Source organism: Camelina sativa, chromosome 9 (genome assembly GCF_030686135.1).
Source record: "Camelina sativa cultivar CO46 ecotype springtype chromosome 9, ASM3068613v1".
NCBI lineage: Eukaryota > Viridiplantae > Streptophyta > Magnoliopsida > Brassicales > Brassicaceae > Camelina > Camelina sativa.
Window position 1 is genome coordinate 23168819 of NC_141888.1, and position 27587 is coordinate 23196405.

Consider the following 27587-nt stretch of genomic DNA (forward strand, 5'->3'; position numbering starts at 1 on the left):
TTTCTGCTACATTTTAGCTTCTGATCATGGTTTTTCTTTATCTTTTTCCCTTTTTAGGATTGAGTCATTTTTATTCTTGCTTTGAGTCAGTTTGTGTTTGAAATTTGTTTGAACTTATGAACTATCTATCTATCATGTTGCTTTTAACATGTGTTTGTGTTTGAGTGCTTCTTAACAGAATTAACATCAAAGGATTGATCCAACAACACACACAACTAACTGCAACTAACACGGAAATTCGGCCAAAAATTCACCATTCGCCGAGGGTGTTGATCGATGCTGCCTTGAATGGCATCGGTCGATGCCAATGGGTAACCCGAGAATCTGTTCAATTTTTCATTCAATTTTTCAACACATTTTTGTTTCTTAACTTTTCCCTTGCTTGATAACACTGGGGACAGTGTTGTTTAAGTCTGGGGGAGGTTAGTACTAACTACTAACTTGGTTTTTGTGTCTTGTGTCAAAACCGTATTTTTGTTTTTATTGAGTCAAATTTTTCAAAAATTTCTGTTGAATTATGATCTCTAACTGATGGTTCTTGTTCTTTGGCTAACACTCTAATGATTCTTGACTATGCTTGACCTCAGAACTGAAGTGTGGAAAAGACTATGAGCTGTATCAACAATCCTGAAAGCCCTTATTCAAAGGATATCTAGTTCAACCAACGCTGTCTCAACCTTTATCAGGATTTTAACCGGACTTAATCACTTACTTTGGGGTTGGAAATCAGTGGACTAGACTTCTTCTTCGGGCCATACAAGATAGTGCAATTTTTCAAAGTATGTCTCCCCTCTCTCTTCCATTCAGTGCTTAAAAAATATATATATATATAAAAGATGAGATGATTTTGATCAGTTTAGAGAGGTAGGTAAATTACCAGTGACCTCATTATTCTACTCTTGAGTCAAATGATCACACAAAGCTTGGAAGCGAGGGGTAGGTAAATTACCGATGACCCCGCTATTCGCTTACACCTTTGATTAGAAAAAAAAATAAGAAAAGAAAAAAATTGGAAGTGAGAAAAGGGAGAGGAAAGGAGATGTAAGAAGAATGTCTTGGCCTGAAAATAGTCCATATGCCACTGATGAATACACCCAAGGTAAGAACTCACTTGTACTTGCTTTAATTTATGTAATGAGATAGCAATGGTGAGACTAGAGATTCCAGAGGATTGTGGGATTTAAGTAAGGAATGTTGATGCTTTTCAATTGACAAAGTATATGAAGTAAGTTCTTGAGAGTCAAGGCGATGAAGAGTGCGAAGATCAGTTACCAACAGTTGAGTGAATTCTATGTTTTCAAACCTCTTTCACAGGTCTAAGTTTCTGTTTTGCTTGAGGGCAAGCAAAGGCTAAGTCTGGGGGAGTTGATATATCATGGTTTTTACGGTTTTTAACCATGATATAAGTGTGCTTTTTGAGTCTTTTGATTTGTTTCTAGGTTTTTTTTGAGTCTTTACAGGTTATCTAGGATTTTTGCACAGATGGAGCAATATGGAACAATTTGGATCATTTTGGAGCATTTTACCGAAGGAAATCAAGTTGGAGTCGGATCAGAGTCCTAGCATCGATCAACACCACTTAAAAGGGCATCGATCGACACTCCTGTTTACCCGACGAGAGAACAGGAATTGGAAGTTTTACAAATTTGCCCAAAGTCTTCTACAATTGCAACATAAGCCCCTGGACGTGTTTTAGGATGTATATATATTATTTTTGGGTTTTAGAAACCCTTAAGTTGTTTTCTAGGAATTATTATTTTCCTGCAACCTTGAGAGCTTTGGAGAGAGAGAGAATCTGAACTGCTTTGTAGAGAAGAATTTCTTGAACTCCTTTACTCTTTTAATATCTATTACATGTTATTCAGGAATATGATTTGTTCTTCATTAAACATGTCTGAGTAATTTACTTGTTAGGTTTAGGGTTTTTCACAGGGTTTTTATGATTTATTAGATCTGAGATTTTTAGGGTTCTTAATCTTTTATGATCTTCATCCTTGGTTGTTCTTCACAATAATTCTTGATTGATCACCTAGAATTGTTATCTTAGGAAAATAAATTGATATGAGAATATAATTATTTTCCTGATTAAACCATTGATGAGCAGAATTGTATCTTACAAAGAGATTGGAATTAATAATTCTGTGAACTTATCTAAACATGTTCTTAAAGCTTGTTTTTAACTTAGAATTTTACAAAGAGATTTGGATTTTCTGGTTTTAAATTTAGATATTATTTGCAGTGAGAACTGATTTAGTTTACCAAAAGTTTAGAGTTCTAGATCTGATTTTTATTTTTTGAACCTTAATTATTTTATTGATTTAATATTTCATAATTTCCTGAGAAATTCCCTAGGCTTAACTCTTTTGATTTTTTGAATTCACAACACTTTAATTTAAATATTTGCATTGCTTTTTCATTAATTAAATTAACTTGTTTAGCGTAATAACAAAACTCTATAATCCATTGTGTTTGATCTTGAGTCTCTGTGGATTCGACCCCTAAGTACTGCAGTGATCTCTTGTTTGAGAGAGTAGCTCTAGGGATTAATTTGAGCTTATCAGTAGGGGCAGAGGCTCAGCAGTTAGTGATATCGTGGACTAGAGTGTGATAGTTGAGGGCGTTGGCGAGTCGCATGGCTTCTAGGAAGAATCCACGAGTGTGGCCTGTGGTGGTGCTTATAGGACCGTAGGCGCCGAAGGGGTCGGTGTTGTTGGTGTTGGTGCCCGAGTGGCCGGAGATGCTAGGGTTCCGAGTGTAGGAGTCCCAGCAGGAGGATTCCCTGGAGGAGGAGTTGATCTTACGGATTTGTTAGCGTGAGTGCTAGAGCGGTTGCCGGCAGTGGCACTGGCTCAGGTAGTACCGCCAGTGGCGGTGGAGGTGCAGCAGCCAGTGGCTGCGGATGTGGGAGCTCATTCTCGTTTTGTCAGTATACTGAGGGAGATGGGTAACATTGGTACAGAGCGGTTTTCAGGTGGTACTGACCCTACCATTGCTGATGCATGGAGGGAGTTTTGGGTGGACATAAGGGTCCACAACCTGATCGGTTATGCTCAGTTGTGGTGGAGATCAGTGGCAAATAGGAGGGTGCAGAGGGAGATGTCTTGGGCTGACTTCGTGGAGGAGTTCAACCGCAAGTATTTTCCTAGAGAGGCATTATACCGGTTGGAGGTGCAGCTCCTACAGTTATCCCAGGGGATACGGTCGGTGCGGGAGCTGGAGTTCAATCGGCTTCTGATGTATGGTGGTCGGGCGATGGAGTCCATTGCAGAGGGAGGTTCATGAGGGCGCTTCGTGAGGACTGGAGGGTCCATTGCAGAGGGAGGAGTTACGCCACGAGGGTGGAGCTAGTGGAGACCGCAGCTGAGATCGAGGAAGACCTGAGGGAGCAGGTCGTGGTGGTTAGTCCAACAGTTCAGACAGAGGAGACGCTGGAGAAGATCTTACTGTCAAAGGCAGCAAGCCGGCGCAGGGACAGAAGAGGAAGCCAGAAGACATGTCAGGTATGCGGCAAGGTGGGCGAGGGTGTTTCAGTTGTGGAGGCAGGGATCACAGGTTGGTAGACTGTCTCAAGAAAGGTGACCCGTAGCTATATCGTCGACTGTGTTATCATTGTGGGGAGGAGGGGCATATCAGGCCTTTCTATCCTAAGTGGAGGCAGATGATGGTGGTTGTGGCGCAGGCCAACCCGAAGTTTAGTTTAGCTTTTGGTTCTCTTTCTTTCGTTTATGGATTTTTGTTTTGAGTTGTAAGCGTTATTGCATTTGAGGTTTTAATAAAAATGAAGTTTTTTGGATTTGTAATTTGTGGATCTTGTGAAAAAGGAAATCGCTCGGGAGTTCTATAAATGGAAAGTTTCCATAAATAGAAAGTTTTAAAAATATAAAGTTTTATAAATAGTTAGAACATGTCTATTTTTGGAAAGGGTGTGTGTGAACACCAAAGTGTTTTAGATGTTTGAAGTGAGGCCTGGGGGTGGCCATGGCAGTGGTGATATTCTGGGAGAGAATATGGTGTTGGTAGGACATTGAGATGTTCTACGCGGAGGGGTGGTCTCTGTTGGAGAAATGCTTATAGACGTTATGACCGTTTGCTATAAGGGCGGGGGGTCATGAACAACTCATGAGGAGATGGGAGTTCTCCTGAGGGGACGGGGGTTCCCTAGATATCGATAGCTCAAGGAACTACGGTGCTCAGGGTGGCAGAGGAGATGGGGGTTCTCCTAGTACCGAGATCTCGAGGGTGGCGACCTGAGGGTGAGACGGTACTGCTCGAAGACGGGGGGTCTGAAAGTGAGATCGGTATGGCTTAAAGGTTGTGACCTAAGAGCGGATGAGTTGGAGGCAAAAGTGTCAAGGATGTGGCAATAAGCATTGTGATCGATTGTAGATTTAAGAGATTGATGGGGGTTCAATCTCAGATTTTCTGTTGTGATCGGATGCGGATCTTGGGGTTGATGGGGGTTCAATCTCGGGGTTTCTGTGTGTTGACCAGGAGGGTAAGGTTATGCTGGCCAGGGGGGCAGAATTTTGATGGTTTGGAGAGTCTGGTTTGGGTCTACCGGTGGGGTCTGAGTTGTGTTGACCACTAGGGTTAAGATGATTTTGACCAGGGGTGTCCCGGTTGCGGCAGACCGGATGGTTGGATGGTGTGAACCGTTGCGACGGTGGTTGAATGAGTTTTGCGGACGAGTACGGTGTTCAGTCCGGTTGACGGATGTGCGGCCGTGGTGACGGTTGCACGGAGGTCTTTGGCGGATGGACGGTGTTGCGGGATTCAAGGATGAATCATTGTTGGTTGGGGAGAATTGTAACATCCGTGAACCAAATTAAGAATTTTTAGGATGGGTGTCAATCGACACCATGGGTAGTGTCGATCGACACCAGCTATTTCTGGTTCGACCAGATCGTTTTAAATCGTTGAATTGGTGTGGTTTGGTTTAAGGGAAATTCCAAACCGAGATATATATGTGAGAAGTCACCTAAAGGATTTTGGGAAGTTGTTTTGTCGCTGTGGTGGTGGTTCTTGGCTTGGATTGAGAGATCTGTCGCTGTGGAGTGAAGATCTTGTGCTAGGAACAAAGGATTGTGGTGGTTCTTGGCTTGGATTGTTAGAGAGAAGAGAGAGTGTTCTTGAGAAATTGTGGTGGTTCTTGGCTTGGATTGAGAGATCTATTGCTGTGGAGTGAAGATCTTGTGCTAGGAACAAAGGAGAAGCCTTCTAAGGGTTGGATTTGTTGTTGTTGGGTCAGAACTTTCTGCAAAGGAGGTGAGTGCATGACCATGTTGATCTAAGCCTGAGATCTCTTGTGTTTTGCTTGTTTTGTGCTGTTATGGTGTTTTTCTTGTTTGTGTTGGATGCTATAGGTTTCCTTTAGTCTCATGTGGCCTTTGGGCGAGTTTTGGGACGGATTGGAGGTGGTTAGAATTGGAGATTCGATGATCAACTTCAAGCAGAACGTGTCTGCGGTCCGTGTCGGTCGACACCAACTTGTCTAACGCTTATTTTTCTGGTTTGTTGTGTTGTTTGTGTTGCTTAACATTTGAATCTCAGTTGTTTGATTGTATAGCCCAGTAGATGGGAGGATTGTCTCACTAAGTATTTGTGATAATACTTACGCATCTCAATTGTTGTTTGTGGTGTGCAGGTATGTGACGTGGAATCATGGCGATGAGGAGGAGGATGATTTAGGGTCTCATTTATGTGTTGATGGTTATGTTATTGGAAATTTGGCTAGAATTATGCTATGTTGTTGGATAGATGGGTTAATAAAGTTATTGTATCGATGTTGTGTATTTGAGTTGATTAATGTTATAAGTTTCTGTTGTGCATGTTGTTGGTTGTTGCTAGTTTAATGATGAATTGTGGTTTGGTTGGTTTAATTAAGTAGTATGGGATGCTTAATTATATATTGTTATTAAAAAAACAGGTCGGGTTGTTTCAAGTGATGACAGATTTGTTTATATAAGACAGATTTTTTTGCACAACATATTTATTTTTGCATGACAAATTTTTTGTGACAGAATTATTTTGGACAACAGATTTTGCTAAGAGAAATGCCCTAAAATGCCACTCAAATAGTTTTTTTTCCTCAAATACCACACATTCCTTATTTTTCCATCAATACCATTCATTAATAAACATAATGACTTTTTTACCCTTGCATTTTATAAACACAAATTGTGTTAAAATTTTATAAACTCCAATTATTTCTTCGACGAGATACTGAAACAACCCGACCCTTTTTTTTTTCTTTTTAATAATTAAATACAAGATATAATTAAGTATCCCATACTACTTAATTAAACAAACCAACCCACACACGGTAACCAACCAATAATAAACCAACATCCAATTACATGCACAGCGGAAACATATCAATAATACAAAACCCATACAATAACATTTCTATCCATTCTATCCAGCAACCTAACATATCTCTATCCAAGGTTCCATCCTAAACAATATAACAAAGACCAACAACACACAAACGAGACCCTAGTTCATCCTCCTCCTCATCGCCATGATTCCACGTCACATACCTGCACACCACAAACAACAATTGAGATGCGTAAGTATTATCATAAATACTTAGTGAGGCCGTCCTCCCATCTACTGGGTTATACACACAAGCATATGAGACCCTCAAGTTTAAGCAAAACAAACAACACACAACAATACATCAAACCAGGAAAACAAGTCTCGACTGAGACCAGTGTCGACCGATGCCTCACGGTGTCGATCGATGCTACAAACAATGGTGTCGACCGATGCTGAACAGTGTCGACCGATGCCACTCCAAATGGTGTCGACCGATGCTTCCTAGTGTCGATCGATGCCTCCTCTGCAGACACGATCTGCGCGAAACCGAACATCGAACTCTCCTTCCCAATCATCTCGAATCCGTCTCAAACTCACCCAATTACCTCAGAAAAACACTGGGAATCACGAAAGCAACGAACCCAAGCAACAAAACAACACAAACAACAAAGAAAACACACAAACAAGAGAGATCTCATGCTTAGATCAACCATGGTCAAGCACTCACCTCAAGAACAGGAAGATTGGATTGAGAAACGTGGAAAACAACACCTCCAGAAGCTCCCCCTTCGTTTCCAGCAACAGCTAACCCTCCTACAGCCTCAGATCTCTCCAAAAACCCCAAGAACAAACCCAGAAAGTCACAGAAACGTTTTCTCTCTTTTCTCTCTTTCTCTTTCTCTCAAAAGCGGCGACTACCAACAAAATAACACGACCTAGGGTCGTTTCCCCCTTTTACACACGATTTAGGGATTTTAATTGAACCAAACTGAACCAATCGACAATTACATCAAACCCGACCAAACCGGAAAAACATGGTGTCGATCGATGCCACCAAGGGTGTCGATCGACACCCACACCAAATTTGCAAAAATTGGTTCGCGGATGTTACAATTCTCCCCCACCAATAAGGATTCGTCCTCGAATCCCGAAAAACCGTCCAACTGTCAAAGACCTCCGTGCCACCGTCAACACGGCCCGCACGTCCCCGACCGAACTAAATACCGTCAGCCCAGGTTTCCCGTGCACTGTCGCAACAGCCCGCACACCTCCGACTGAACCACGAGGTCTCCCTCTAGTCAATATACTCACATCAAAGACACTATTTGCTCACAACTCAGTGCTTCCCCCGTCCGTGGTCGCAACCAACGAATCATGCCGGCTCGCTATCAGGCCAACCGCCTTAAGCTACGGCATCCAGGAAGTCACTCACACACACACTCCCCCCGCTCTAAGGTCGCAACCTTCGAGTCATACCGGCTCACTGCCAGGCCACAGCCTACAGCTACGGTATCCAGGGAATCTCACCTAAATATCGTCAGCCAAGGTTTCCCGTGCACTGTCGCAACAGCCCGCACACCTCCGACTGAACCACGAGGTCTCCCTCTAGTCAATATACTCACATCAAAGACACTATTTTCTCACAACTCAGTGCTTCCCCTGTCCGTGGTTGCAACCAACGAATCATGCCGGCTCGCTATCAGGCCAACCGCCTTAAGCTACGGCATCCAGGAAGTCACTCACACACACACTCGCCCCGCTCTCAGGTCGCAACCTTCGAGTCATACCGGCTCACTGCCAGGCCACAGCCTACAGCTACGGTATCCAGGGAGTCTCACACGCCCACTCCCCCCGCTCTCGGGTCGCAACCCTCGAGACATACCGGCTCACTGCCGAGCCACGGCTCACAGCTACGGTATCCAGGGAGTCTCACACGCCCACTCCCCCCGCTCTCGGGTCGCAACCCTCGAGACATACCGGCTCACTGCCGAGCCACGGCTCACAGCTACGGTATCCAGGGAGTCTCAAAATCCCACTCTAAGGTCGTCACCCTAAAGCGCGCTCACGGATCGTCATCCGAAGCAAACATACCACTCCCACTCTCTGGCCACAAAGTCCATTGAGCTATCGGTATCACATGAGTTGGGCTCACAGTATCCTGAGCAAATAAGTCCGATGTCAACGAGTATCTCCCGACTAGATCTACCTCAACACTTTCCATTTCTGGAAACTTCTATTTTTTAGAAACTTTCCATTTATAGCAACCTTCTATTTATGGAAACTTCCCATTTATAGACTCCCGTGCTTTTTCCTTTCCACATGACTCACGAGTCAAAAATCCAAACGAACTCCATTTGCAATACATCCATTTACACAAGTCACCGCCAACGGTATTTCCCGATACCGGCGTGTTCCACCACTTTCCAACAACTTTTCAATAGCCAAATGCACCTCCCGCACAAGAAGCTAAAAACACTACACAACTAACAATACACAAAAACACTTACCGTGGAATCTCATTGAAGGCTCGAAGAGGATGATACTAGTACTCCATACCACAAACAAATTGACTAACTACTCATAATCAACTCCATCACACAACATCATGCATCAAGCAAAAAGGAAAATAATTCACCCAATTAAATTCCTAACCGCTCTAACCATCCTAGAACCGTAAAGGCTCTGATACCAAAATGAAACAACCCGACCCTTTTTTTTTTTTTTAATAATTAAATACAAGATATAATTAAGTATCCCATACTACTTAATTAAACAAACCAACCCACACACGGTAACCAACCAATAATAAACCAACATCCAATTACATGCACAGCGGAAACATATCAATAATACAAAACCCATACAATAACATTTCTATCCATTCTATCCAGCAACCTAACATATCTCTATCCAAGGTTCCATCCTAAACAATATAACAAAGACCAACAACACACAAACGAGACCCTAGTTCATCCTCCTCCTCATCGCCATGATTCCACGTCACATACCTGCACACCACAAACAACAATTGAGATGCGTAAGTATTATCATAAATACTTAGTGAGGCCGTCCTCCCATCTACTGGGTTATACACACAAGCATATGAGACCCTCAAGTTTAAGCAAAACAAACAACACACAACAATACATCAAACCAGGAAAACAAGTCTCGACTGAGACCAGTGTCGACCGATGCCTCATGGTGTCGATCGATGCTACAAACAATGGTGTCGACCGATGCTGAACAGTGTCGACCGATGCCACTCCAAATGGTGTCGACCGATGCTTCCTAGTGTCGATCGATGCCTCCTCTGCAGACACGATCTGCGCGAAACCGAACATCGAACTCTCCTTCCCAATCATCTCGAATCCGTCTCAAACTCACCCAATTACCTCAGAAAAACACTGGGAATCACGAAAGCAACGAACCCAAGCAACAAAACAACACAAACAACAAAGAAAACACACAAACAAGAGAGATCTCATGCTTAGATCAACCATGGTCAAGCACTCACCTCAAGAACAGGAAGATTGGATTGAGAAACGTGGAAAACAACACCTCCAGAAGCTCCCCCTTCGTTTCCAGCAACAGCTAACCCTCCTACAGCCTCAGATCTCTCCAAAAACCCCAAGAACAAACCCAGAAAGTCACAAAAACGTTTTCTCTCTTTTCTCTCTTTCTCTTTCTCTCAAAAGCGGCGACTACCAACAAAACAACACGACCTAGGGTCGTTTCCCCCTTTTACACACGATTTAGGGATTTTAATTGAACCAAACCGAACCAATCGACAATTAAATCAAACCCGACAAAACCGGAAAAACATGGTGTCGATCGATGCCACCAAGGGTGTCGATCGACACCCACACCAAATTTGCAAAAATTGGTTCGCGGATGTTACAGATACGATGGCACCAACTTTTCCGACGAGATCTTCTGGTAACGATTAGCTCCGTCGTTGTGTCCCATCTAGCTCTGATGTCAGTTTAGTGATCGATCCTGCTTAATTTGGTAGTGGTTCCTCTCGATTCGCAAGTTCAATTTGGTAGTGGTTCCTCTCGATTCATATTAAGATCTAGCCTCAATCGCAAGATGATCTCTAACCTGATTAGTGACTATGATTGAGTTATACTCTGTTTGTGGGGAGTGGAAACAAAATGATAGAGGAGTATGAGATTTTGCAATTGATTCTAAAAAAGGAGGATCTCTTAGTGAAGTAGATGAGAATATCACATATAAGGTTTTAGCTGAGATGGTAATTGAAGATTTTGGACTTGATTGTTTAGTGAATGATATTAAACTTAGCTATAGGCTTTCTTCAAGGATGAATTTGATGGTAGAAGATTCTCCACCAATGTATTTGCGAAATGATCGTCAAGTACAGACGTTTTTCAGGAAGTTTCAAGATGACCCTGAGTTGAATCGTTTATGTGTAACTGTAAGTGAATACACTGTAGTTTTCTTACTGCATTAGTATGTCTTTCTTATATTTGATGTTTTTTTTTGTTTTTTTATGTAGCTGCCTATTGATTCTGGGAATGTAGAAAGTAATACTATGTCAGCTACTTTCGAGAACAACCGATGCATTCAAGGTTTTCAGTTTTCGAATAGTGATATATCTGTTGCATCAGTTCGTTATCTAACAACCAAGGTAAAGTTGGCTCTATTTTTTTACTCAAAAAACAATGTCTTTCAAATCATAGAATACATATGTGTTTTTTGTAATAGGTGCTTGCTGTGAAGAATAGAGTCATATATATTAGAATCTTTCTTTGTGCATTAAGAAGGATATGGTGAAATGAAGTCTGATATTTATATGTTAGGAAAGTCATCCTAAAGTCTTTATCAGATATTCCCTAATTGTTACATTTTATATGTAGGATTTTCATGAACCAAGTGGAAGTGGCGCCACAGTTTCTGAATCACATGCTGATACCTGTTCAACTGCTGAAAAAGTGATTTATGATGGTATTCCTAGAGGTTTTTCACATCACACTCAAGGGACTGATTATATACATGAGGGGAAATATTTCAAAAACAAAGCAGAGTTGATGATGAAGATGCGGCTGTTTGCACTTGAGTTCAAGTTTGAGTTCAGATCTTTGTGGTCAGATAGAACGAGATTGAGATTGGGTTGTTTCGATCCTAGTTGCAACTGGAAGATGCATGCAATGAAGCTCAAGTCATCTGATTTCTTTGTAGTGATTAAGTATATGGGAGAACACAATTGTGATACAACATACAGGAATGCGAACCATAGGCAAGCCACTGCAAAACTGCTTGGTTCTTTATTTGCAGTCATTTTGCAGAAAAGAAGGCTGGACTCAAACCAAAACAGATAATTGAGAGAGTTAGATTAGATCATGGTGTTCATATAAAATACAAAAAAGCTTGGAGAGCAAAAGAGGCAGCTCAGATTTTGGTTAGAGGAACTCCTGAGGACAGTTACCACAACATAGAAAAATGGTTGTTCATGGCTAAGGAAAGAAATCCAGGATCAGTTGTTTATCTTGAGATGGATTCTGGTACTAAATTCAAATATGTGTTCATTGCATTCGGTCCATCGATAAGAGGTTTTGATTTGCTGAGAAGAGTGATTGCAGTAGATGGTACCTTCTTGAAGGGGAAATTTAAAGGAACTTTATTAGTAGCTACAACACAAGATGGAGATCAACACCTATACCCGATAGCCTTTGCTATTGTTGATTCAGAAAATGATAAATCTTGGAATTTGTTTTTAGGTGTCTTCGTACTATCATACCTGATGCCCCAGATTTGGTGTTTGTCTCTGATTGTGCATCGTCCATTGCAAAAGCACTTACAGAGTTGTATCCAACATCACATCATGGAATCTGCAAATACCACCTTGGAAACAACATCAAAGTAAGTTTCAAGGGTCAATCATATTTGCCACTTGTTGAATCTGCAGCCATTGCTTATACTCGTGAAGAGTTTGCTAAAATATTCATCTAGATTCAAGATGCAAATCCTAAGTTGGCTGAGTGTTTACAAAAGGCCGATTTCAGAAAGTGGGCTTGTTCCTATGCTCCTTCAAATCGTTACAATATTATGACAACAAACATTGCAGAATCATTTAATTCGATGTTGAAAGAACCACGAGAGTTGCCAGTTCTTTCTCTTCTTGAGACAATCAGGTTAACTTTGACTTCGTGGTTTCATGAGAGACGTGAAAAGGCTGCTAAACATGACAAGCTTGTCACGCTGCAAGTAGTGAAGAAGTTGGTATCAAGATTCTCAGATGCAATGAAACTTGACGTTTTCCAAGTTGATGAAGACGAGTTTGAGGTGAAGGACAACATTAACAAGTTTATTGTTTACTTGAAGAACATGCATTTCAGTTGCTGTGTTTTTGACATCGACAAAATTTCGTGCATTCACGCCATTGTTGCTGCGAAGCGTTCAAATAGGGATGAAAATAAGTTTGTTCATGTTTGCTACTTGACTGAGACATGGGCTAAAGTATATGCTGAAAGCATACACCCGAATGGAGATATAAAAGATTGGATTTTCCCTGATTCTATAGAAGAATTCTTTTGTGCACCTCCATTTAGTAAGCCAAACAGTGGGAGACCACCAAAAAAAAGAAAGCGATCTGATGGAGAATTTGGGGTGCCAGGTTCAAAGTCTCAGAGTCACAAGTGCAGTAGATGTGGCACAGCAGGACACAATAAGAGTACATGCCGACTTCCCATATGATTATCGGTTAGTGATAACTTTTATACAACAAAGCTATATGTTGAATCTGTGACATTTTTGGGATATGTATTTTAACATTTTTCATTCATTTTTTTTGTAGGTGTTGTAGAGGATGATACAACTAGGATGATGTGTTTCATACTTTACAGTATTCTATTCTTTAATTTCAATTTATAGTTTTCATTTGATTGGGTAGCCATTCTGTTATGTGAAACATTAAGACAACATACTTTTATACTGTAAAGGAATGTCATCCTGAATTTCAGAAACTCCTTCCTAAATATAATTAAGTTTTTTAGCAGATATAATTTGTCTTACCTTTATGTTGTTATTTATGAAAGCTTTCAGTTTCTTTAACACACATTCTTGTTTTTGTGTGTTTTTATAGGTTGGGAATGCATTTATGCATCATTATTTCTTAAATTACATACCTACACTATTAGGGATTGCTATCCTAAATAACAAAATAGCCTTCCTAAAATAAATAGCCTATATATTTCATCATATATATTAAAGCTTATAACATATTCCCGAATAACAGGCTTTGGTCTACTGGTTACTCTCCCACTTGTAAATTCTTGATGTTGCGGGTTCGAACCTCCTGGATGCGCATTTGAGGAATGCCATCCTTATTTTTTGTAATCCCTTCCTAAATGTTTGACCATATATATTAAAGCTTATTATTAATTCCCGAATAACAGGCTTTGGCCTACTGGTTACTCTCCCACTTGTAAATTCTCGATGTCGCAGGTTCAAACCTCCTGGATGCGCATTTTGAGGAATGCCATCCTTATTTTTTGTAATCCCTTCCAAAATGTTTGACGATATATATTAAAGCTTATTACTAATTATTGAATAACAGGCTTTGGCCTACTGGTTACTCTCCCACTTGTAAATTCTCGATGTCGCGGGTTCGAACCTCCTGGATGCGCATTTGAGGAATGCCATCCTTATTTTTTGTAATCTCTTCCTAAATGTTTGACCATATATAAAGCTTATAACATATTCTCGAATAATAGGCTTTGGCCTACTGGTTACTCTCCCACTTGTAAATTCTTAATGTCGCGGGTTCGAACCTCTTGGATGCGCATTTGAGGAATGCCATCCTAATTTTTTGTAATCCCTTCCTAATTGTCTTCCTAAATGTTTGACCATATATATTAAAGCTTATAACATATTCCTGAATAACAGGCTTTGGCCTATTGGTTACTCTCCCACTTGTAAATTCTCGATGTCGCGAGTTCGAACCTCTTGGATGAGCATTTTATTAATGCCATCCTTATTTTTTGTAATCCCTTCCTAAATGTTTGACATTATATATTAAAGCTTATAACATATTCCTAAATAACAGGCTTTAGCCTACTGGTTACTCTCCCACTTCTAAATTCTCAATGTTGCGGGTTCGATCCTCCTAGATGCGCATTTGAGGAAAGCCATCCTGATTTTCTATAAACCCTTCCTAAATAATTTTCATTCTTTCCCTAATCTGTACAAATACCATCCAAAATAAGAAAAGTTTCACAAAACACACCATTTACTAAGTATCTTTAACATTTAAATCATAATCCCAAAACACATAACTTATGATTCCAATAAATTCATTGTAAATTTATAAATCCAAAGAAAAGTCTACCATCTGAAAACAAAAAATCAACCTCTAAACATCTCAATCTTCTTAAGAATGATATCATGATAGATATCAAAGCATAACTTGGCTCTTATATCTTCTGAAACCTCTTCTTGAAGCTTACTCATCATCTCTTCTACGCCCATTGAGTGGCATTCCACCATTTTAAGGATGAATAATCCACAGTTTGCATCACTCTTAATGCGACGAAAGAACTTCTTAGGGCATAAGACTTTAAATGGAGACAGATCAATTGTTCCTCTGTTTCTTTCAGTGCCTAAGAGATAAGTATCATCTCTGCAATACACACAAATAGTTATCAGTAATATATCATAAGCATAAGATTCACATCATAATCAAATAAGTTCTTACTTGCAATTGGCTTAACATGAGTTTCCACCAAGTCACCTTTACTCTCATGAGTTCGACAATCAAAAACAGTAATCTTCCTGGACTTGAAGCTTATTTCCATACCAATGAACTGTTTGTATTTAGAGTTATAGGCAATACCATAAACTCCCTCGAGATCCTGCCACTTCTCAGTAGGAAGACAAACCGAAGGCAACTTCCCACTCACAATATCAGTGACTTCTTTTGGAAACACATGTTGTGATTTAAAGTTATCCTTCTTGAAACTGAAGTATCCAGCTTTCAATTTTAAAAAGAAGTCTGGCCTCACAAAGGTTGATTTTGCAAGTCTCTTGTTGTGAAAATAAATGGGATCCTTGTTTCTTCTCAACCAAAGTAATCCCAAAGCTGCATCAATATGCTACATTAAAAAAAAAAAAAAAATACTTATAGTGTATTAGGAGAAATAGACACGATAATAATTGATAATCTGACATTCAGGATAGGATTCATGAATCCACCCAACACAAAAGAAACTGAAACAAAATTTGTGAGCAGTACCGTTTCTTGCAATTTCTTCTCTGGTCTTCCCAGCAAATGTATCCAATGTGAGGTTAATGGTTCTGTATCCGTTATTACCCTGGAATTATCAAAAAACATTCTCTTATACTTGGATAAAAACTTAATTTTTAAAGTTGACAAGAATTGTTAAAACTTCACACTAACCCTGTTATGATATTTGAGCTCTTCCAAGAATTCAATTCTTCAATGTCATTGAAAGATGGAGACAGGAAAGGGTTGAACATTGGATGAATAGCAGATGTGGCAGGGTTTCTTGGTGCTTTATATGGAATAATGGTTGAAAATGATGGAGTTGTGAGCCGATTGCTTTGCCTTGGAACATGCTTCTCACCTTCACCATCATCTTTTTGCTTCTCACCATCACCATCAACTCTTTGCTTCTTTCTTGGAATTTCTTATCCAGCTTTCTCTTTTTTTTTCTGAAATCAAGATGTAACAAAGAAACGTGTTTATGAATGTCCTCTTTGTACTTTTTACAAAAATCAGCAATGATATATACAAAACAAACAAGAACTAAATTAAATTGACATACCTCAGGTGAACTAAAACATTTAAGATCAAATGATGGTCCCTCGTCTTGTGGATTCTGTTTGTCTTCTTTTTCATCATCACCATCATTTGGGCTCACTCCTTCTGGTACATGATCTTCTTATTTATCAAGACCATCATTTAGATTCTCACCTTCATCCGCATGATGACTTTGATTGTCATCTTCTTCGTCATCACCTTCCTGAGGAAGGTTCACTTCATCATCACCTTCCTGAGGAAGGTTCACTTCATCATCACCTTCCTGAGGAAGGTTCTCTTCATCATCACCTTCCTGAGGAAGGTTCTCCTCATCACCCTACAAGAAAAACACGTTTTAGAACCTTTTTTAGCTTAAGAAGACTTTCCTACAAAATTAAATCACAGGAAAAAGTTGTATAATAAATCTTACATCAACAGCTGAATCGAGCTTCTGGGTCATCTCCTCAGTGATGGTATTGAGCTTTTCGGTTAACTCCTCCGTTTGGGTTAACTCCTTCGTTTGGTTTTCCCTTGGAGTAAAGAACTGGATATGAATTATTTCACTTGTCAATATAATGTGTTAGAATATTTTTAAAAAGTTCTAAGAATCATTTCATTTACCTCAGTAGTTAAAACTTCTGGATTTGGTTCACTTTCATTCTCTCTATCGAAGAACCGAATTTGTTCTTCTCCAAAAAATTCTTCTTTCTTTGATTTGTCCATCAAAATACTGATTCCGTTTTCAAGAATTGCCTTCACTCTTCCTTTGCTCCTTTTGTTCTCATACCTAACTTCAACACCAATTGTATTTGAAAAAAAACATTAGAAGCTTTTAATACATTGATTAAGAATACTTCCCCTATCATTCAAAATACAAGTACCAAACCAATTATTACCTCCTTAGGAATCTGAATCTCAGAAGTCAGAGCCACATGCACTGTTTTTTGTTCAGTGGTAGACATGTTAGATGGTCGGATCCCATTACCACACTGCAAATATAAATGTTTTTAGGAAGCTTTAGTGCATAATTAAGAATACTTTCCCTAATATTCAAACTACAAATAAGAAACAGATTCTTACCTCCTTAGGAATCTGAGTCTCAGATGTATATTGTTCAGTGGGAGAATTGTTAGTCGGACGAATCTCATCACCACTCTGCAAGTACAAATCGTTTTTAGGAAGCATTAGTACATAATCAAGACTACTTTCCCTAAAATTAATTTACAAGTAAGATACCAATTCTTTACCTCTATAGGAATCTGAGAGTCAGGAATCTGAGAGTCAGGAACCTGAGTCACATGCTCCGTATTTTGTTCAGCGCATGGAGAACTGGGGAATGGAGGGTTTGAAATTTGAGAACTAGGAAATGTAGGCATTCCACTATCTTGGTGTAGATCCTACAACACAAAATGAAAACGGTTAGAAGTTACATTCATGAAAAAAAATTCTTAAAGAGAAAATTTGTTTTACCTGATCGTCTGTATTGGTAGGTTTATATCTTCCCAGACTCTCTTCTATTTTCGATAGCCTGCAATTGATATCTTTGAATCCATCTGTAACAATATTGTACAGCTTGTCTAGTTTCTCCATTAGTGACTCTCCAGAAGAGGATGGCTTTAGTCTCTCCTTGTTACGGAACTAGAAAGATTTCTTAGCAATATCTTCCATCACTGCACCAACATCCAATGCCTTTTTCCCCCCAGTCTTCAATTGTCAATTTGTATCCCTTGTTCACTACTTCTGTTAACATACTCAAATCTTGATCAGGAGTGTCTTCCAAGAAGACTGTATCTTCTGCATCATCATGTATCGATGGTAAGATGTGAATAACCTTGAGCTGCACACAAACAATTTCTGTTTAGTTAGACAGTCCTAAATTACTATTAGTCCTTCTTAAAATTAAAGAGAATATAACTTACATGGTTTGATGATTCAATGTTCTCCACTTGAGCAATCGATGGATTAACTGTATGTGTGTATTTTTCACACAGGTATGTTGTTGGTCGCTCAATTACACTCAATGTACTGAAAGCAGACTTTAACATAGGAACAGACTCAAGGATCCACAAGTGCAATGCCAACGGATATCCATGTATGTAATATTTATTCTTCCTCAGATTTAATTCGACATTCTTCTTTACTGATTTAATCAGAAGATTATATGCATCTTTTCCCCACGGATAATTAGCCAAAACATCCAGATGTTGAGCCCTCTTAAGGTTTTTTGCAGGAAGCCTGTTACCTTTGTACCTCTGAAGGAAGATGCATTCTATAAGGATCAGCATCGCAAGAGAGAACCTTTCATCTGCTTCCTCTGGATCAGTTTCTTGTAGAATATCCAAAAGATCTTTATATGTGTGAGCATCTTCAGTGTTAGCCCAGTTATAACGATTCTGCCGTTGATCTTCATCACCTCCCCATTCAGTGCATTTCAATCCAGTGACCATATGGAATTCTCTTATTGAGAATCTCATAGGCTGTCCTCCAAAATGCATCCATATCTCATTTTTCTTTGATACCTTTAAACTCCTGCTCAGAAAACAGTGCACCATTTTCCCTGACATCATCAGTCCTCTGTTGATAACCTTCAAAATTGGTCCTAGGAAGGAATTCTTGATCCTCTCATACTCTGCAACCAAGAGGATGCTTTTCACTTTTGTGATGCCATCATTGTTTACAAACTAGTTTATCGTCACGTCTGATCTCGGTTCCTCTCCAATGTTGAAACAAAGTTCAGGAAGTTTGATTTCTATAGGGAAAGAATCACCCATATCCTGCAACATATAAAAGAAAGAGAAGAAACGCATATCGTGTCAGGAAATTGATCCTAAATTATATAGATTCTTTCATGAATTTTAAAAACCTAGCATCGCCATTGTACTCAACAAAACGTGAGAACTATCATCCCCTTTGAACTCGCTCTTGGCCATGACTATCATCCCCAAAATTATCATCCCCATTGTACTCAACAAAACTATCATCCACATTGTAACCCACAATTTAGAATATTTTTTTACTAGAAAATCATAAGAATCTACTAAATTTTTCACCCAAATTGTTTAGGTTTTTGTTTCACACACAATTGTTTCAAATATCACAAACAATCATTTCAAATTACACCCAAATCATAAGAATTTACTAAAATTTTCACCCAAAATTGTTTAGGTTTTTGTTTCACACACAATCGTTTCAAATATCACTCACAGTCATTTCAAATTACACCAAAATCATAAGAATCTACGAAAATATCACACACACACACAATCGTTTCAAATTTCACAAAATCAAATCGTAAATCACACAATCGAGAACAATTCATTAAAATGGATCTGAAGCTTACTTATAAATGGCAATAAACCGATGATAAAGTGTCGCGTGGTGAAGATTGATCAAACAAGAAGATCAGCGGAGACGAGATTCAGCAAAAGCACTGACGACGAGGAAAAACAAGGCTAGATCTCGATCTGTATATAGAGGATTTTTTGGTGGTAAGGTGATCTCGATCAAGGTATTCTCGAAACAGCGACTCGAAGGAAGGTATTACCGAAATGGCGAGATATGCCGGCGACGAGAGTCCGATGATTAGTCTTTTCGTCTCAAGAGAGAGGAGACGCAAACGAGGGTTTGAGAAATGTGAGGATATTTTCGTCAGATGTTTTAATTAGAATTGTTAGAAATGGAAATTATTGGGTCTGGTGGTATTTTTGACCCAAAAACTAAAAATAATGGTATCCATGACAATTGCCCTTTTGCTAACGATAGTTACGACATATTTATAATTAATGGCATATTTATTTTTCACGATATACATATTTATAAAAACACCACGAACTTTCATAATATATGGCAAGTTAGATATAATATCTTACAGGTTTATTTTTCACAGTTATTTCAGATTTATATTTTTCATTAATTATCTATCATAAAAAATTTGTTTTCGGTTACTTCAGATTTTTGTTTTAAATCAAACCAAAAATCTATCAACGTTTTTAAAAAATTACTATAATAACCAATATGATGACTAATTAATAATACTAGGTAACAACCCATCACTATGTACGGGATAAATCAATTTAAAGAAAATTATTATAGTAAAGTTATTATCCTAGAGCCATTAACTGTTTGTGTCAAACATAATATGTAACTAAAGTTTTTTATTTATTTATTCAAATCTGCGTTTTCGTATAAATATATGTTTCACCCGTGAAATCTTTGATTGTGTAAGAAGTTTTATGGTAAATAAAATATTGATAAAATGTTACTGTTTATTGCAACATGTATTTTGTGTGGTTTAAAAATCAAATTCATACCTTTTATGTTTTATTTTGTAATCATAACTGTAACATACGCGAACCAAATATTGTATTTTTAGTGTGAGTGTCGATCGACACCCTTGGTGTATCGATCGACACCCTGTGTTACGGTTTGGTCGGGTTTGTTTTAATTGCTGTTTGGTTCGGTTTGGTTCAATTAGAAATCCCTAAATCATATTTTATAAGTGAAGGAGCGACGAATTAAGGGTTTAGAGAGTTTTGTTTGTCGCCGTTAAGTGAGAAAAGAGAGAAAAGGAGAGAAAGCATTGGAGAGTGGTTCTGTGAGTTTCTGGGTCTGTTCTTCACGTTTTTGGAAGGATCTGTGGCTGGAGAAGGAAGAGCTGTTGCTGGGAACGAAGGAGAAGGTTCCTAAGGTGTTGTTTCCACCGTTTCTCAACCCAATCTTCCTGTAAAAGAGGTGAGTGCTTGACCATGGTTGATCTAAGCATGAGATCTCTTTTGTTTGGGTGTTTCCTTGTTGCTTGTGGTGTTTGCTTGCTTGGGTTCGTTGTTTTCGTGTTTACCATAGGTGTTTGGGTGAGTTTGAGACGGTTTCGAGATGAATTGAAACGGGGGATCGATCGCGTTCGTGCAGTTCGTGTCTGCAGAAGAAGCATCGATCGACACCGTGTAGCATCGGTCGACACCATGTCGTGAAGCATCGATCGACACCGTGTAGCATCGGTCGACACCATGTCGTGAAGCATCGATCGACACCGATGTAGCATCGGTCGACACTAGTCTTATCCGAGACTTGTTTTCCTGGTTTGATGTATTGTTGTGTGTTTGTATGTTTGCTTAAACATGAGAGTCTCAAATGCTTGTGTGTATAATCTAGTAGATGGAAGGACGGCCTCACTAAGTATTTATGATAATACTTACGCATCTCAATTGTTGTTTGTGGTGTGCAGGTATGTGACATGGAATCATGGCGATGAGGAGGAGGATGATCTAGGGTCTCGTTTGTGTGTTATTGGATTTATTGGTTATGTTGTTGGAACCTTGGTTAGTGTTATGTTGGGTTGCTGGATAGAAGGATTAGAAATCTCCTATTAATAGAACTTTTTGGCCAAAAAGCTGAGGTGTCAGCATTACAGAGCTCAAGACACTCTTTCCTTTATTTGTCATCAGCTTTTAAAAATATTTACATTTATTTACCATTGTATTTTTTCAAAATTATATTTTCATAAAATCTTTAAAATGAATTTTAAGAACCCTTTGTTCATATGATATAATAATATAAAATTGATATTATAATAACTCTCACGTGTTAAATTTAATTATTATACAAATTTTTTTTATAAATATATACTACACAATCGAATTTTAAATATTTCAATTACCCATAAATATAATAGATTTTGTAAATAAAAATTACAGTAAGAACATTAAATAAATATTTTATACCGCACTATGTGCGGGTTGTTACCTAGTGTTATTGTATTGATTATGTATCATTGGTATGTTTCCGCTGTGCATGTTATTGGATGTTGGTTTACTATTGGTTGGTTTAATTAAGTAGTATGGGATGCTTAATTATATATTGTATATTATTAAAAAAAAAAGGGTCGGGTTGTTTCAATAACAATATTGCATGTTTCTTATGTAACCATAACAACATATACTAAATTACTCGGTAGTTTAATTATTTAATTTTATTATATATTAGTAACAGTCGTATTCTAAATTAAATTTCTGAAGATAGTCTAATTTATTGATTTGATATATTTGATTAGGCTATTTAAATATTTTGAGTTAGTCGGATTGTTAATATTTTCTATAAATGATGGATTATTATCAAAAAACCATTCTGAAAAAATTAATGAAATTCCAAAATCAACGTATAAGAATACATTTCACCCGTGAAATATGTGAACATCGGTAAAAAGAAAATATTTATAAAATGTTACAATTTATGGCAATATATATATATATATATATATATATATTGTGTGCTTTAAAAATTAAATTTATATTTATGGTTGATCGAGTAACTATAACAATTTTGTATAATCTAATAATCACTCATTTTAAATATATTATGATTTTTTTTGGCTACTAAGTTTATTTATAATGATAAGGGTTATTGTCTCATTCTTTTTAGTAGCACATAGATTAATGTACAATTAAAATGTATATTCCTATTCAGTGATCAATATTTCCATTTTTGATGAATAATCACACTAAATGTTGAGATTATTTATTTTACATACTTAGATATATATATAAATAATCACACATAATGATATCTCTTCATTTGTTGTCGTTTTTATATTTATTTATGAATATATATAAATATATATTTATTGGGAATTGAGTTTCTTTTAATGAGTTGGAGATAATTTAGGAGTAATATTCTTTTTTTATAATCAATTATAATAACTATTGAAAGCTTGTTATTTAAATTATTATGGTAATAATACTAACATAAAAACAACATTTTGTTAATAAGTTATATGTTCTTTATTTTTAGGGTATTAACTTTATATTAATTGATATGTTTTATAGCTTTTTCAGAATATTTTACTTATGTTAATTTTAAGAAATCAATATTTATATTTATATAACTTTAACTTGTATATTTGTAAGTAAATTTTAGTGAAATTTTGTCTTGAAATAGTATGTAATTATTTAATTAGTTTTAATATGTGATATTTAAATTTGTGTGAAAAATGATGACATATCTAATTATTATTCAGTTAATTTTTAAAAAAATAAACATAATGGCATGTTAATGTAATTAAGTAGAAAATTTAAGGATATTTTGCTAAAAGTGCACAAAGCTCTCTGGTGGCGACACATCAACTTTTTCAAAAGTGTGTTTCTCTATTAATATATAGGGGATGCGTAAAAGTGTTACATAAATTATGGTATAATGATTACCAATAATATAGTCAAACATTAATTTTGATAAATCATAAAGGTAGGTTTTTATGTTACGTGGTCAATTATGTTAAGTAGGCTGCAAATGCTGACCCCATAAGTAGGCACTTAGTTAAAGACAGAAGCATAATCATAAATAAAACATAACTAAGAACAGTCCCAAAATTATAAAGTCCATTTCACACATATACAAACCCCATTTTTTTTTGGTAACAGTATAAACACTATATTAGATCACTTAGACCATCATCACTTAGACCATCATTACTGCAGTAATGATGACATCGTTACTTTAAAAAAAATATTATTTTAATCATATATATATATTTATATTTTTATTAATGGCAACCATTAGAAATACGACACGTGGCTATTTGTTAAGAGTAACGATTCTTCAGCAAGTCACTCAAACACCGATTTTTTAATTTTTTTCTTCTCTTTTATTATTATATATTATTTTTTAAGCAATCCTCTTTCTGAGTAATCCCACTAATGATGCTCTTATTATTCTTATTTTATTAAATTTTTAGAAAAACATGATTTTTAATTATTTTTTGTTGAAGGTATAATATTATTGCCCTCGGTCAAATTAATTTCTAGATTCGACACTGGAACTATATATATACACATATCATAATTTAGTATAAGTCATCATAGTGTAAATTCTTTGGAGGTTGAATTGACACTTATATGTCAATTTCTTTATTTAAATATGAAAGTTACATTAGCTGGTCTACTGTGCTCTCAACACACCAAAACAATTTCATGAAATATTAATAGAAAATATTTGAATTTACTGAATCAATACCGTTTTCTAGTAGTAGAAAAATATCTACTGTGGAAAATGGTCACGCACCAATACGTATATATCAACTCTTTGGACTCTTCATGCAATAATTGAGTTAGCTTAGGTGGCTTCCACCAAAAGGAAACATGCACGTTTTTCTTAGAGTTAAATAAATGTCACTTTCTTCCTTTTACTAAAGGCCCATGCAAATTAATTTTCAATAATAGTAGTAAGTTGGATCAGTTATTTAAAGATGTTTCGCAATGCAACCGCTACTGAAAGAGAGAGAGAGAGAGAGAGAGAGAGAGAGAGAGAGAGGAGAGAGAGAGAGAGAGAGAGAGAGAGAGATATATATATGCTTCATAATTGTGCGGGAGAGAGCTTTTTATTAAAACCCAAAATTGGAGTTTGGTAGTGGGGAATGGGGGATACTCGTGGCCAGGCTAATTTCTAGTTGCTTTAATTTGAACCGACCAAACTAAATGATTAGTAAATATACTTCAAAGGAAATAGAGGATGTCACGCTAGATAAAAGAATGATAATAGGAGAGTGGTGGCAATATTGAAAGTTTGAAACCTCACCCTTAATTGCAAAAGACTAACCAATTGCATGCATGAAAGAATTCATAGTAAATCCTGAAAATTTTACATATGGAGCCAACGTGTGAGGCTTTTTTTAATTTTCACTTCGGGACTTTTGGTTTGAAATTTTTTTCATATAGGAAAGGTTTTAGTTCTAACATATGTTGGTGATATATAATATATAATCTGCAACATGACACTACATTATAGGATTGGGTAGATTTGTAATTAATTATGTACTTTAAACTTTTAAAGAGTTAATAAATAATAACTAGAAATGTTTAATCTTAACATATGTATATTGAAAGTAACCCGACTGATCCTCTTGGGTACACACCAAATATTGTAATGAATTTAGTGCGTCACACAAATCAGACAAGCTCAGTTCAGCTAGAGCCAAAGCTTTGGGCAGCCAATTGCGAGGTGGTCTGCTTTTTGTGTTTTTTCAAACGAAGCCGGGGGTCTTGCTTACTTCTGAAATGATTTTCTCCTTCAGTTCGGGCAACATTAATCTGCATAAACAAAGACCATGCATGTTGCAGCAAGAATTGTTATCATGCATGCATTGTCTCCTAGTGGAATAATATAATGCATTATGCATGCATCCCTATCACGTCTTCGGCTTCTCCTACAATGCTATACGAAAGATCGCAAAACACCTCTTGCTACTTTTTCAAGAGAGAACGAAACTTCGTACTTCACAGTTCATAAAAACGGCTCGTTTGAGACTCCCCTTCCGCTTTGACAGGGTTATACGCAACACCATATCTCCGTGACTTAAATAATTCCACTTGAGTCACAGAAATCTGATGTGCATTTGATTTTAGAATTCCTACCTCATTTAGATATATATCGTGCTAATTAATAGCTTACAATTTTGATTTCTTTTTTGTATTTCTGTATTAAACAAAAAATTTCTTATTATTTTTACATATTTTCTCTTTACTTTGTAGTTTTATACAGTAAAAAAACTTTACAGAAATGGTGTGATGTATTATTGATGATTATATTTAGTAATATTTTTTATTACCAATAATGGTAAAACATATAGAAAATTTTTTCAAAAAAAAAAATCAACCTATCTTAGGAGTTCTTGAAACAATGCCATTGATATCTAAACTCACAAAGACCCTGTCAATCCACCCGTCTCCTGCTCAATGGACAATCACTAACACATTTGGATTTTCTCTTTCGATCGTTATTATCGCTATTTCCTTACTCTCTCCAACTAGTTCTGGCCACCTAAACTTCTTACCTGGAAAAATATCTTGTGTTAAGATAGCAATAATATTATTATTGTTTAATAATGAAGTGAAAATAAGAGTGGAAGCAATACCAGCAGCTAGCCCTGAGACGGAGCCGGATATTCGGCAAAATTGAGTGTATCCGGATCCGGATCCGTATCCGGCGGATTCATAGTTTTGATATCCGAATCCGAATCCGTTTATTCGGATATCCGGTTTTCGGAGATCCGTTAAAAAACTCGGATATTCGCCGGATATCCGGATCCGAGAGACAAAAAAAACACGATTTCTTCTTCTCTTTGTCTCTTTCATTCTTTTCCGTAGAAATCGCCGAAGTAGAAGCACCGCCACACCGTTTCTTCGCAACTTGCGTTTCGATCTAGATATGCTCAACGGAGCTGTCACCGTCAAAAACCAAATCATACAACGGCGTAACGAGAACGCTGTAACGGGAACACACTAATGATGGCGGTGGAAACGGCTGGCCATCAAAGAAAGCCTTATCAACTATTTTTCGTCTGGGATCGTCACTAACATCACTGATTTCGGCCATGGGAAGATGAAGGAGTGGTTGACGGCGAAAAGAAAAAAAAAATAAAGGAGGACGAGGTTAGGGTGAAACCCTAATATCCAAAAACATTAATCTGATTATTGGTTTTAATTATGTTTCAGTTTTTATTATTTGGGTTATAAAAATGAAATTTACTACAGGCCCAACAAGATATATAAAGGCTGAATATGATATATAAATAAATATACAGGCCCAACTTTTAATATATATAGAGGTGCCGGATATCCGATCGTAGAATTTACACTATCCGGCTCCGAATCCGGATCCGGCCGGATCCATAATTTCACTATCCGAATCCGGATCCGGTTCAACGGATATCCGGTTTTTCGGAGTGGATAGGAATAGATGTCGGATCGGATAGCGGATCTCGCATAATAGGTCACAGGGCTACCAGCAGCACAACATTCTAGATCTTCACAAGAGCCAGACCAACATGGAGGATAGGGAGGCATCTCTTCTTCTTTTTCTATGTCAACCTAGGTTGCATGGAAAAGGAAACGGATACGCGGAAACGAAACGTTTCGGAAACGGGAAACGGGTTTTTCAAAAATTAAGTAATGGAAACGTGTAGGAAACGTATATATATGTATAGCTATATATATATATATGTATAGCTATATATATATGTATATATATAGAGAGAGATATAATGAATCCTCAAACATAAAAACCATATTAAAAAAATCTGAAACAACACAAATTCAAAACAGAAATATTAAATAGTTTAATTAAAAGTAAAACTGTAAAAAATAAACGTTCAAAATCAATTTTTTGACCATCATCGCAATAGATTTAGGGATTTTAACTTTTAAACTACTAATTATATTATATTTTTTATCATTATATGTATCATGAATTCTTATATTTTCAATTTATTTATTTATTAAATTTTGAAATTATAAAAAAGAGTTTCGGTCGAGTTTCCAAAACAGAAACGGAGTTTCCATTGTGTTTCCAAACAAAGATTTTTAGGAATCGTGTTTCTGTGACTTGTTTCCGAGTTTCTATGAGTTTCCATTTCCGAAACGTTTCGGAAACGGGAAACGCACCTCAAAAAGAGTTTCCATGCAACATAGTCAACTAATACACAACTAGATAGCTATTATTTTAC

The 27587-nt window shown here is 37.2% G+C and overlaps 2 protein-coding genes, 1 long non-coding RNA gene and 1 pseudogene across 5 annotated transcripts; 1 reads left to right on the plus strand and 3 right to left on the minus strand.

Moving 5' to 3' along the window:
* The first annotated feature begins 11348 nt into the window (after positions 1-11348).
* On the plus strand, positions 11349-13032 carry LOC147938579 (uncharacterized; annotated as a pseudogene).
* A 1516-nt stretch (positions 13033-14548) lies between these two features.
* Positions 14549-17700, minus strand: LOC104711148 (uncharacterized). 3 transcript variants are annotated; one of them, XM_087464227.1, is made up of 7 exons: positions 16718-16855; positions 16527-16640; positions 16122-16433; positions 15734-16008; positions 15569-15647; positions 15032-15428; positions 14549-14956 (listed from the first exon to the last, which is right to left on the minus strand). In XM_087464227.1, the coding sequence occupies exons 4-7, from the start codon at positions 15811-15813 to the stop codon at positions 14937-14939; spliced, it is 576 nt and encodes a 191-aa protein (XP_087320353.1). In that variant the 5' UTR covers positions 15814-16008; positions 16122-16433; positions 16527-16640; positions 16718-16855; the 3' UTR covers positions 14549-14936. The 3 variants fall into 3 exon arrangements, with proteins under 3 accessions (XP_087320353.1, XP_087320355.1, XP_087320354.1); XM_087464229.1 differs by lacking the exons at positions 14549-14956; positions 15032-15428; positions 15569-15647; positions 15734-16008 and adding exons at positions 16993-17085; positions 17177-17251; positions 17344-17493; positions 17567-17700 and having other exon boundaries at positions 16718-16883; XM_087464228.1 differs by lacking the exons at positions 14549-14956; positions 15032-15428; positions 15569-15647; positions 15734-16008 and adding exons at positions 16993-17085; positions 17177-17251; positions 17344-17493; positions 17567-17700 and having other exon boundaries at positions 16718-16887.
* A 47-nt stretch (positions 17701-17747) lies between these two features.
* LOC147938580 (uncharacterized) lies at positions 17748-22121 on the minus strand. The gene is made up of 3 exons (XM_087464226.1): positions 19437-22121; positions 18016-18870; positions 17748-17933 (listed from the first exon to the last, which is right to left on the minus strand). Exons 2-3 carry the CDS (start codon positions 18661-18663, stop codon positions 17748-17750), a joined length of 834 nt encoding a protein of 277 aa, XP_087320352.1. The 5' UTR covers positions 18664-18870; positions 19437-22121.
* Positions 22122-25633: 3512 nt separating this feature from the next.
* On the minus strand, positions 25634-26596 carry LOC104711150 (uncharacterized). The gene is made up of 2 exons (XR_755213.3): positions 25998-26596; positions 25634-25916 (listed from the first exon to the last, which is right to left on the minus strand). It is a non-coding gene; the product is annotated as an uncharacterized LOC104711150 (long non-coding RNA).
* Between the last annotated feature and the right edge of the window lie 991 nt (positions 26597-27587).